Source organism: Urocitellus parryii, chromosome 12, assembly GCF_045843805.1.
Source record: "Urocitellus parryii isolate mUroPar1 chromosome 12, mUroPar1.hap1, whole genome shotgun sequence".
Classification (NCBI taxonomy): Eukaryota; Metazoa; Chordata; class Mammalia; order Rodentia; family Sciuridae; genus Urocitellus; species Urocitellus parryii.
In genome coordinates, this window is record NC_135542.1 from 24,516,728 (window position 1) to 24,529,880 (window position 13,153).

Below are 13,153 nucleotides of genomic sequence, written 5' to 3' on the forward strand. Positions count from 1 at the left end.
CAGAGCAACACGTTGGTACAAAGGCACACAGTGCTACCCCTGGTCTGCTAGTAACTGCTATAGTATGGAAAAAGGTGGAAAAAGGTAGTATGCTTCTTTCTCATATGTGAAAACGCTCTGGAGGATCAGGGGCTCAAAGTCATGGATGGAGTCTCAGGGGTCTCAGGGTCATAGACAGGCCTCCTGCTGTCTATTCAGTGTGAGCATTCACACCCACTACATGTGTGAATTTAACCACAACATATTGTATTTTGCTATTCAAAATCTTTGTTTCTCAGCACCTGGTTTCAAACTTGGGAACTCTGCATTTGATGTAGAAAGCTAAGATGTATCATTTGAAAAGCTAGAATCTGATGCCTGAAGTGTGACAAAAATATCTTTTTAATGATTTTTATGCCCACAAAATCCTGAGTAAAATTTAACTAACCTCAGAGCAAAAGACATTGACATGCATGCTTGTCATCCAAGCAGCACAGGAGGCTGAGGCAGTAGAACCACAAGTTCAAACGAGCCTGAGTACTAAAAGTGAGGCCTTAATCAACTCAGTGAAATTGTGCCTATAAATAAATACAAACTAGGGCTGGGATGTGGCTTAGTGTTTGAGTGCTCATGAATTAAATCCTCATTATACCCCCAAAATAAAATAAATAAATAAGACATTGAAAAAGAAACATGCTGTCCATCTGAGGTTATGGGAAAAACATTGATGTGATCATAGACTTCAGGCATAAGATGGTTTTATTAAAGTGTCAGTTTGACACAAAAGAGGCCTTTAAGTACAGAGATAACTTTGGAAAAAAATATGATTTGTATTTAATCAATTCAAACAGAAACTGATGAAAGGACAAGTGAACCTGGAGAGGTCCACAGAAGGAAAGAGGGTCAAGAGTCCAACCATGCTTCCTGCCCACTTCCATGGGTTCCTGTGTAATAGCCAGTTGGGCAAGGGTTGAGGTTTCATGGAGTGAGCACTGCAGAGCTATCTCTGGACAATTGTAATTTTTCTTTCCAGTAAGAAGTTTCTGGTGACCAATGAGGTGTGATCTTACAACAAATGACTTTTACAGTCTATAGATTTGTGAGAATTGTCTCAAGTATGAATGATCTATTTCTTGTTAACAATTGAAGCACACTTAAAACTTTGCCACATTCATAACATTGACATGGCTCTTATCCAGTATGAATATTTGGTGAACAACAATACTTTTCCTAATAAAATAGCTTTGTCACATTCTTTGCATTTGTATGGTTTCTCCCCAGTATGAATTCTCTGGTGTTGAGAAATGTGTGATCTTTGATAAAGAGCTTTGCCATATTCTTTACAATAGTATGACTTTTCCCCAGTATTAATTCTCTGGTGTCAAATAACGTATGATTTTTGGTAAAAACTTTGCAACATTCTTTTCATTTGCATGGATTTTCTCCTATATGAAGTCTCTGGTGTTGACTAAGGAGTGACTTTCATTGAGAAGCTTTGCAACATTATTGATATTGTATGGTGTCTCCCCAGTATGAATTCTCTGGTGTTGCATAAGGTATATTTTATTAAAAGCTTTGCCACATTCTTTACATTTGTATGGCTTTTTTCCAGTATGAATTTTCTGGTGTCCAGTAAGATGTGATTTTTGAATAAAAGCTTTGCCACATTCTTTACATTTGTATGGCTTTTCTCCAGTATGAACTCTCTGGTGTAGAGTAAGGCATAGTCTATAATTAAAAGCTTTGCCACATTGTGTACATTTTTATGGCTTTTCTCCAGGATGAATTCTCTGGTGCTGAGTAAGGCCTGATTTTAGATTAAAACCCTTGCCACATTCTCTACATTTGTATGGCTTTTCTCCAGTATGAATTCTCTGGTGTTGAGTAAGGTGTGATTTTCGATTAAAAGCCTTGCCACATTCTTTACATTCATATGGCATTTCTCCAGTGTGAAGTCTCTGGTGTTCAGTAAGTTGTGATTTTCGATTAAAAGCTTTGCCACATTCTGTACATTTGTATGGCTTTTCTCCAGTATGAATTCTCAGGTGTTGAGTAAGGCTTAGTCTATAATTAAAAGCTTTGCCACATTCTTTACATTTGTATGGCTTCTCTCCAGTATGAATTCTCTGGTGTTGAATAAGGTGTGATTTTTGATTAAAAGCCTTGCCACATTCTACACATTTGTATGGCATTTCTCCAGTATGGATTCTCTGGTGTTCACTAAGGTAATATTTTGAATTAAAAGCCTTGCCACATTCTTCACATTTGTATGGCTTTTCTCCAGTATGAAATCTCTGGTGTTGGGTAAGGCTTACTTTATAATTAAAAGCTTTGCCACATTCTTTACACTTGTATGGCTTTTCTCCTGTATGAATTCTCTGGTGCTGAGTAAGGCCTGATTTTAGATTAAAACCCTTGCCACATTCTCTACATTTGTATGGCTTTTCTCCAGTATGAATTTTCTGGTGTCGAGTAAGGTGTGTTTTTTGATTAAAAGCCTTGCCACATTCTTTACATTTGTATGGCATTTCTCCAGTATGGATTCTCTGGTGTTCACTAAGGTAATATTTTGAATTAAAAGCCTTGCCACATTCTTTACATTTGTATGGCTTTTCTCCAGTATGAATTCTCTGGTGTTGAGTAAGGTGTGATTTTCTATTAAAAGCCTTGCCACATTCTTTACATTCATATGGCATTTCTCCAGTGTGAAGTCTCTGATGTTCAGTAAGTTGTGGTTTTCGATTAAAAGCTTTGCCACATTCTGTACATTTGTATGGCTTTTCTCCAGTATGAATTCTCAGGTGTTGAGTAAGGCTTAGTCTATAATTAAAAGCTTTGCCACATTCTTTACATTTGTATGGCTTTTCTCCAGTATGAATTCTCTGGTGTTGAGTAAGGTGTGATATTCGATTAAAAGCTTTGCCACATTCTGTACATTTGTATGGCTTTTCTCCAGTATGAATTCTCTGGTGCTGAGTAAGGCAGGATTTTCCATTAAAAGCCTTGCCGCATTCTTTACATTTGTATGGCTTTTTTCCAGTATGAATTATCTGGTGTTGATTAAGGTATGATTTTCGATTAAAAGCTTTGCCACATTCTGTACATTTGTAGGGGTTCCCACCAAAATTAATTCTCTGGAGTTCAGGAATTCTTGTAGTTTTATTAAAAATGCTTTTACATACCTTATATCTATAATTTGTCTCTTGATTATGAAAGCTTGGATAAATAAATTTTGGGCTTGGATTAAAAACTTTTTCACTTTTATCATTGTAAAGCTCTTTTAACTGATCACATGGGTGTTTTCTAGGATTTAAAAAAGAGGGAAATTTTAATGACTTTCACAGAATTTACATTGTTTTACACCAAATCTAACATACTGCTGATTACTTTGTGTAGAGATTGTCTATAGGTCCTGAACAGAAATATTTGTGGATATTTACAAAATGGTGCATTTCAAATTATTCCACTTACTAACTGAAGAATGAAATTGACTACATAGAAAATTTTGTATCTTTTAGAGGAAGGGTATAATTACAAAATGCTGTACAAATATATTTAAAAGCACACATGAGTCGTCAGATATGACTGCCATATGTGTTGATGTCTCTTTCCAGCTTAGCCAATGTCCCATATCCCTACAGTTCCAACTTGCCTCAAACACACTATGGTTTGGTTTTAATTTGTGGGAATTCCTGCAGGCACTGGAACATAAACATGGCGCTTATGTGCCAGAGCATTTTCATTAAGCCAAAGACCAAACTGCATCTGAGCTGGGCTGCTCAATTTTCCAGCAAAAATATATATCACTGAGGGTGTTGTTAAAATTCTTTCTATGTAACTAGCTCACTGAAATCAGTTAGAAAATACTTTGGATTTGTTGAAAACATATTCCTTGAGATGCACAGATGAGTAGTGCTATGGCCTGAGATTTAGTTCACTGGGGACATGTATAGGATCCAGGAAGTCTCTGGATCTTACACTTGGAAAGTTTTTCTCATTCCACCCACAACCACAGAATGCATAGATATTTTGGGTATTCACTTGGAGACTGGTCAAAATCCCTGTTGATATGAAAGATGAAGCAATGCATCTCAGATGGATCTGCTGAAAGATAGATCTATGAACTGTGCATGGAATTTTTTTTTTTTAAAAAAGCATGGAATCCATTAGGAGAAAAAGACTGGTATCTGCGAACTCACAGTTGAAATCCAGCTTGTTTGAGACTATCCAATACATGTTATATACTACCTAGTTTTGTCTAAATTCATCATGGCCCTGGAGATGGTATCATCCATTGGAGCCACATAGCCACAGCATCATAGAGATGGGTGAGACTTGCTAAAATGCCAATCTACATGTCTAAAGAAAGAATTTTACTGTTGAAATTTTATTCCTACCTTTGATGTACACTCCCTTAAATAAAGAATGGAAAAATTATCTAGTCATCTTTCTTTAGATCTTATGTGGTCTAGAGAATCTATAAGGTGCTTTACAACTCTTTTATCATAAGTTATGGCCTTGTGTCATATTCTTTTATTTATTTATTTCAGATATTCATTTTTTTTTTCAGGTGGCTCATCACTTTCCAAGAAGGAAATGACTCAGGTGGAATGCTTGAGGTCCCATGACATGGAGTGATTATGCTAACTTTTAAGTCATGAATAGATAGGTAACTACACAAAGCGGGCTTCAAGTTGAATTAAAATTATAAATATTTACAAGCCACCTTGACTCAAACCATCAAGTTTCAGGAAGAAGGGTCTACAAAATTGGTATCCTGAAACAGTAGACAGAATCATGGATTGACAAAGACATTATAGATCTTTGTTGCCTAAGGAGGAGAAATTTCATGGTAAGACATGCCCCATTCAAAGGTGGTCTTACCTCACCAATGTGGCTGTTTTAATTGATTTAAAAGTTTTACAATTACAAGCTTTAGTCCTTCATTGTTCTTCATTAGCCCCACACCTTCCCTACTGCTTATGCACCAGGCATATTTTCTACTCCTCAGTATGAGCCCAGAAGAGTGTCAGAAGACTTACATTGTTCTCATAAGACCCCCATGTCTGCTTTTGAGGTGTGATGCATTCCTGCATGCCATTTGGGCTTTGGGTTTTCTAGGAGACTGTGCTAGAAGTTCCTGAGTCTTTCCTTTGTTTCAATTGGTTTACATGACAGATGAGCTGTATGCTTATTTGATGTGTTTTAGAAGGACATCGCTGCTTCTCTTTTATTAATTATTAATGCATTTAAAAAGCAATGGCTACCAAACTTTCACCTTAAACATATTCAATTAATCAATAGTTCTTTTCAACAGAAAGTCCTAGTGAGGCTTATTGCAGCATTTCCATTTCTCCTTAATCTGAATATTTTTCTTGTCTCTAAGTAAAAATACTATACATGTGTTTAAATGATGAGACAATTTGTCTATATTGTGTAGAAAATCACCTTGTTATAACTTCATAAAACAGATTAGAAGATTGGGATTTTGTATTAGTGATCTGTAGACTTTTATCTAATGTGCAATCACATAGAGATTGTTAAAAGTTAAAAACATAACTGATTAATAAGCATTTTATTACTGTTTAGATTTTTTTCACTAAAATGCACATTTCTATTCTGGTTTTATTTCTAAAGCTTCCAAAACTGGTTGAGTCTTTATTTTCCTGAAGGTATTTTAAAGACTCAGCTTTATAATGGCCTGTAAACATTGAATGTATATGTAGGCTGATACATGTTTTTGCATTTGAAAATACTGTGCATTGTAGTGGTTTTATACAGAATATTTTAAAATTACAATAATGTACTTAAAAATTTTAAGCAAACAAAAAGTGGCTGTCACAAGTTGAGGAGTCAGTCTTCTGAGATGTTTGTAATAATGTAACCTGATTAATTTGTAATTTTGTGTATAAATAATTTTCATTATTTTTTTTCTCTTTATTAAAATTTTTTGAACTTTCATCTCTTTTAATTTCTATATCTTGTTTAAAATTAAGTATATAACTCTCTTGGTATCCATACCTGCTCTTTATCAAGTTTTCCACAAAATATTTTATTTCTTCTTCTTCTGAAAATTCTTGGTTTGGATTAGAAGTCATACCTGAAATAAATTAAAATAGCAAGTTATTCCACTTATGACACTATGGGGAATAGACTCTGCAAATATATAAAAACTTATCAAGATGGGGGAGGGGAATAGCACCAGAACAGAATAATTTAAAGCCATTATTACTCAAGAAATATATGGAATTTACTATAATATGCTGACAAAAGCTGTGAGAACTTTGAAAATCATCTTAAGAATTTGTAGCACCACAGATGAGGACAACATTCAAACTGACTGATATCACAATCACAGCCCTTCACTTCAACATATTTGAACTCGACCTGTGACTCAAATGTTGCAGAAAATAAATCTCTTATTTAGTTTTTTTTTCTTTTTATCTTTTTGGGAAGTAATTCTTAGGATTAAACACAGTGATATTCTATCACTAAAATACATCCATAGACCTTTCTATGTTTATACTTTTTTTGAGACAGTTTATTACAACAATGCTAAAATTTATTTCAACCTGGCATTCCGTGCCGTATATTCCCAATTATATGGAATTACATTTATATATCATTGCACATGACCTGTTTTTGTTTACATTGTAACTTCCAAATATTTTCCAAAATGACTATGATGATTAAGTTTAACATATTTTAAATAGAAAAATCTCAATGAAAATAATAGCTCACACAATAAAGGGTATAATCTACTCAAGCAAACCAAAAGTTGAGAGTTGGAAAATTGATGTTGTTAATTATCTAAGCAATGCCCAATAACCTCTTGAAAGATATTTATTAAACTAAATAAAAATGTAGAAAATTGAAAATAAATTCAGAAAAATAGGAACAGAAAAAGTAGAAATTATATACTAGAAATATTCATTTAAAAATGTCTCAGGTTGGGGATACATTTTAGATGGTAGATTGCTTGACTCACATGCAAAAGGCTGGGCTTGATTCCCAGCCCCCCCCCCCCGACACACACACAGCCACATGAATTAAAAATTTGAGGAATAAAATATATCAAATGCTAGAATTAATTAAAAGACACAGTTAGTGTTAGACACAGTCGTGCATAACATTAACCCCAGCATCTCGGGAGGCTGAGACAGGAGGATCAGGAGTTCAAAGACAGACTCGGCAATGATGAGGCAGTAAGCACCTCAGTGAGAACCTGTCTCTAAGTGAAATATACAATAGTGATGGTGTTGTAACTCAATGGTTGAGTGCCTCTGAGTTGAATTCTAAATAAATAAATAAATAAATGAAAAAAGTTAATAAATTTATAACCAAACTTTTAAAACTCTTCAAAAAATAATTTATATCAAAAGATATAAAAAGAGAAATTTTATTTAGAAAGATATTCTTTCATGATTAACAGTTGATTTCTTTTCAGAAGACTTCCAGAAAGGAATTGGGATATATAGGTATGTATGTTGAAAGGAAAAGAAAATATGAACCTAGAATACTTTATCTACCAATACCATTTTTTTGAACTTTATGAAAAATACATCTTTAAAGATATGAAAATATTCAAAAATTGCTTTACTTCTTGACCTGCTATAAGAGAAATAATCAGTGAAATATTTGCAATAAAATATTCTGCACAACAGAAATCATATAAAATTTGAAAGCTCTTGTGGAAAAGAAAAATATATACAAATATATATTTTATTATACTTTCATTGTTGTATGTAAAACATTTCATTCTACAATAGAATGTGGAAAACTAAAGCATAAAAATTATCATAAATATTTGCTAATTAGTATAAATTAGAAAAGCAGGTGTGACATCAATAACAAATCATGTCAAGACATGTAAAGAAATTGATTGTTTTAGAAAATCAATAAATTCAGATTAAAATGTAGTGCAAGCTAAGTACTTTATTTTTTTCATTAATTTTCCTTTAATTATACATGACAGTAGAATGTATCTTCATATATCATACATTCATAAATTATAACAATCTATTCTTTTCATCGTAAATTATGTGGAGTTACACTGGTTGTATATACATTTAAGAATATAAGAATGTAATTTCCAATTCATTCTACAGTTTTTAAGCACTTAAATAATTACAAAGTAATGACAAAATAAACATCAAGGATAAAATAATAGAAAAAAGTAAGTTATCACCATAAAAATGTATGAGCTACGCATTAAGGCATATTTTAATAGTAGGAAAAAAATATAAGAAATAAACAAAACTTGAAAACTATAGAAGTTTTTCCTCATCACTAATTTCAATATCAATAAACAATTTTGAAAAAAAAAACTAATCAAAACACAATATGACCAACAAGATTAAACTTAAAAAATATGTTAACTATGTCAGATTTAAATCTACAAAAATTCTCTTTAGATATAAGGTCACAAAAAGATTATAAACAAAAGGATACAACAAATATTACATTCAAAATTGTTGATAACATTTATATAAATAAGAGTCAAAGTAGAATATTATTTAAAAATAAATATGCCAAATCCTTAGAATACAATCATGTGGAATTATATTTGTAACTCAAATAATGTTTTTCATCTACAGAAAGAAAAGACAAAATTCAACATCATAGAAAGCAAAAACATAATAATAGAAGACATCAATCCCCAATTAATGCAAGGAATAAAAAATAGAATTGCATTATTACCCAAGGGAAAAAAAAAAAACCTTCAAATAACATTAAAAACCATTTAGGTTTATATTATTCCAAAGAAATCAGGTTAAACGCACAAAACAAATGTTAACAGATATTACAATACTGAAGTTGCATTCTAACATAACATAATAAGACAGAAATCAAAAGCAAAAGTGATATTTAAAATTTATGATTATGAGTTTAAAGCCAAATTCAGCAATTAAGCAAGGCCCTAAGCAACTTACCTAGACATTGTAACAAAATGATATATAAAACAGCTGCCAGCCAGGCATGATAACACACACTTTTAATTCAAGAAGCTTGGGAGTCAGCAGGATTGTGAGCTCAAATCCAGCCTCATCAAAACAAGGTGGTAAGCAACTGAAGGAGACCATGTTTCTAAATAAAATACAAAATGGGGCTTGGGATGTAGCTCAGTGGGCAAGTGCCCTAAGGTCAATCCTCAGTAACCTTCCAAAAAAGGGGTGTAGATGTGGCTCAGAGGATAAACACCTCTGTTACAGAAAAAAAGCCTAAAGCACCCAAAGTAATCTATGAAGTCCATGTAATACCAATCAAAAATCAATATTATTGTCGCATGTACAAAATAAGTTATTTGAATAATTCTATGGAATATCCTGGGTACATACATAACTACACATATTAAAATAAAAAATGCTTCCTTATATAAATACAATAAAAGTTACAATATTTAATAGAGCATTTTAACTTGAGGTTAAATGAGGAAGACATGAGTAATAAAACTAAAAGCACATCAATTAGCCCTCAACTTGATGGTCAAATCAAAATATATTTACAGATATATTCTCATTAAAACAACATTTAATAGAGACCAATGTGGCAAACCAATCAAATTACATTTCACATGACTACATGTAGGTGATGTGAAATGAAATATGAAAACTTTTATAATTTTACAAAGATAAGAATTTGTATAATATTTACAATGATCAACTTTTAAGATAGCATATTAAGTGAAATAGTAATACCAATAAAAAAACCAAATACCAGGTAACTCTATGTATGAGAGATATCTACTGTAGCCAAATATAGACACCAAAAAGAATGGCATCAGGGATGAAAAGGTGAGACAAAGAATCACTTGTTTGGAGGAAAAATAAACTTACTTTTTATGTGATACACACATTCTAGAAAAAAAATCTTACAAAGCAATTTATATGAATACTACTGAGCAGTAAATTCAAAATATATAAGACAGTAAGCTCTGGAAAGTTATACTGTATACAGTTTTTATCAAAATTAAAAATTTGACAAATACATAAAAGATAAACAGAATTGGAAACATGTTTATGGTACCTTTAAAATACTAAAGTCTTACTCCTAGACAAAAGAAAGATTCATATATAGAGAGATAATGAATATGCCATTAATTCTAGCAACTTGGAAGAAAGGCTGAGGCATGGAAATAGAATTTCAGCTTCAGCCACTTAGCAAGAGTCTATTGTAAACTAAAAGTCAAAAGGGCATGATGATGTAGCTCAGTATTATAAGAGTTCAATCCACTGTGTGTGTGTTTTTGTATGTGTGTGTGTGTGTGTATGTATAAATATATAAACTTAAATACATTATATGATTAAGCATAAGAACTGAGTATAAACAATCAATGTACTATATAAAATCATATATAAAAAGGGTTAATATTTATACATGTAAAAAAAATCATAGAAAACTTGATTGAAAATTGGAACATGGTTCACGTGCAGTTTAACTTCAACTAATGTTTTCCTAAAGTGACAAATCATGATAATTTCTGTTCAATTATAACATATAGGTATAGAAATAAAAACAATATCATGACTGTGAGAAAACCTAATGAACAACACTGAAGCTCTCTATAGAGTGAAACTCAAAAAAAAAAAAAAAGAATTAGAAAAATGTAACGCACAAAATTATGGATAATTGTATTACAATAGAAATATTTCTTTTTACTTTTTTTGTAGTGATAGGTGGACAGAATGCATTTATTATATCTGTTTATTTTTATGTAGTGCTAAGGATCAAACACAGTACCACACACATGTGAGGAAAGCCCTCTGCCACTAAACTACAGCCCCAGCCCTGAAAATTCTTCTTTAAACCACATTGATCAGCTATACTTACATAACCATTAGGAGCAGGGATTATGAAATACTGCTATTTATTACATGGCAGAAAAATAATAAAAAAAAAATACATGTGCAATGTCAAGGTGCTATGTCAATTCCCTGCTTGAAAATGCTCTTCACTAGAGTGTTATCAGCCTCAAATATGATCTCTGGCACAGAGCTCCTGGGAATAAAATAACTCTCTTTATAGATAAGCACAATGTTTCACTGAGCCTAAAACTGTCTACATAACAGTAAATTTATACAATGGACTTTCTTGAGAGCTACACAAAACTCCTAACATTGCACATTACAACTTAGTATATAACTGAGGAATAAGGTGCATAATGTTGCTAAGTTGGTAACCTGCCTAGTAATAAAATGAACAATATGTAGTAGTGATGCCAATGAACTAAATCAACCTATTGATATGAGGCAGCTTGGCCTCCTTGCCATTATCCCACCTTTCCTGCCTCTTGACTCTGTCTTTTTTTTTTTAAAAAACAATGCTTTGTGTATTTGAATGTAGGGGGATCACTGGAGAACAAAACGGAGCTTAAATAATTCATATGCATGATAAACATAGAGCATGCAATGCTCTTTAATTATTGCAACAGAAATAAACCTAGGCTTGAAAAAATTAATTTTTGTGTCAGATTTTAGCTTATCAATTAACATTTTTAAATGTGAATTCCTCTTTGACATTTGAACCTCTTATCTGTATTCTTTGCTTCATTGATTTTTACCCACTTTGATATATGTCTGCTGTCAATTTTCTCTTCAAATTCCAAGGTTATTTCTTTGGGGGAAAGAAAGGTGACCAAGGATAACTTACAGAGAGCAAGATGTTTTTGATGGAAAATGGAGTATGTCACATTTTGTTATTTTCTTGATAACTACAGAAGGCTTTTTAATATTTTCCTCCATAGAAAAAAATAAAGAGAAAACACCCTTAATATTCTACACAATTATTTTCCAAATCATTTTTTCAGACAAAAACACTAAAATAATTTGAAACCATTTTTATTCTCTATATTGTGAGCACTAATTAGAAATGATAAGTTAAAGATAAAGAAAAATATTTAACACTTTCTTTTCTACAAAAACAAATGCCCAATCTTTGTCCTAAAAAACAAGAAACTAAAACTTTTTCATACAAAAGAGAAACTGGCATAAGATACACTATACAGTTAAAAAATTAAATATTGGTTTTGAATTAGAAGTTCTGAATAAATTTTAGGCTCACCAATAAAGAGTAGGTGTCTACAGATCTCTAACATCACATCTCCATATAAAGTCTGCTGAGAAGGGTCCAGGGATTTCCATTCCTCTTCTGAAAAATCAATGACCACATCCCTTAATGTCAATGGTTCCTGAAGCAAAAATGAATAAATACACATCACATAAACAATATGATTTATGACACAGCATTTAACTTCACAAAAATTTTAATGAGTTAAAATAGGTGGTTTTCACATATGGTAGTGATGTCAACCGTTCAATAAGATACTTTTTTTTTTTTATTGTTCTGGGGATTGAACCCAGGGCCTTGTGCATGAAAGGGAAGCACTCTACCAACTGAGCTATAACCCCAGTGCCAATAATTTGTTATAAGCAGTAAAATTGGTGGATAAATTTGGTATAATGAAACCCAGGGAGCAGCGCATGAGAAGCAAAACACTGAAGCAAAAAAGTGGAAAAAATCCAACATAATTCCAAAGGATAAATAATAGTTGCAATTAGTTATTCAATATTCAAAAGAAGTACAACAAACAAAGCAATGATACTTGAGACATACATAGAAAAAATATAAGTAATAACTATACTTATACAACAGTGGTCACCTTAGCCTGTTGAAGACATAAGAGATCACTAAAGACACACCAAAACTTTCAACAGACCACATATTTATTTGAATGGTTATCTCCAAAGTTGTCTATCTTCTCATTATTTAAACATACCATAAATCTATACTATCTTAAAAAATATTTTTACTTCTGCAGACCACAATATCACACTTCTAAAATGATAAAATTTTTAACTATCAAACTATTACAAAACACTTGGGTACTTGGGTCAACTTGAACTACATGGAACAAAGTTATATAACAAAAAATAAAAATAAAAAAAAAAAATTAAGTGAACAGACTGTTAATCTCTCAGTTCATAAGGAAACTGACACATCAGGTTTAACATTCCCAGATTTGTAAAACCACTCTGTGAAACTGTATCCTCACCTGGCTCATTTCAAAGTAGAAAGTGAGAGAATACTAAGCAATTAAGAACAAAAATTCTGAAAGGTTCTGGCACCCTAAATGCCTCCCTGACTACATAGAAATACATCTTTTTCCAGGGTCTCA

General features: G+C 32.1%; 1 protein-coding gene across 1 annotated transcript; it reads right to left on the minus strand.

Moving 5' to 3' along the window:
* Positions 1 to 1,209: 1,209 nt before the first annotated feature.
* LOC113177891 (uncharacterized) lies at positions 1,210 to 6,077 on the minus strand. Its single transcript, XM_077791728.1, has 3 exons — positions 6,001 to 6,077; positions 1,744 to 3,282; positions 1,210 to 1,327 (listed from the first exon to the last, which is right to left on the minus strand). Exons 1-3 carry the CDS (start codon positions 6,075 to 6,077, stop codon positions 1,210 to 1,212), a joined length of 1,734 nt encoding a protein of 577 aa, XP_077647854.1.
* Positions 6,078 to 13,153: the final 7,076 nt, after the last annotated feature.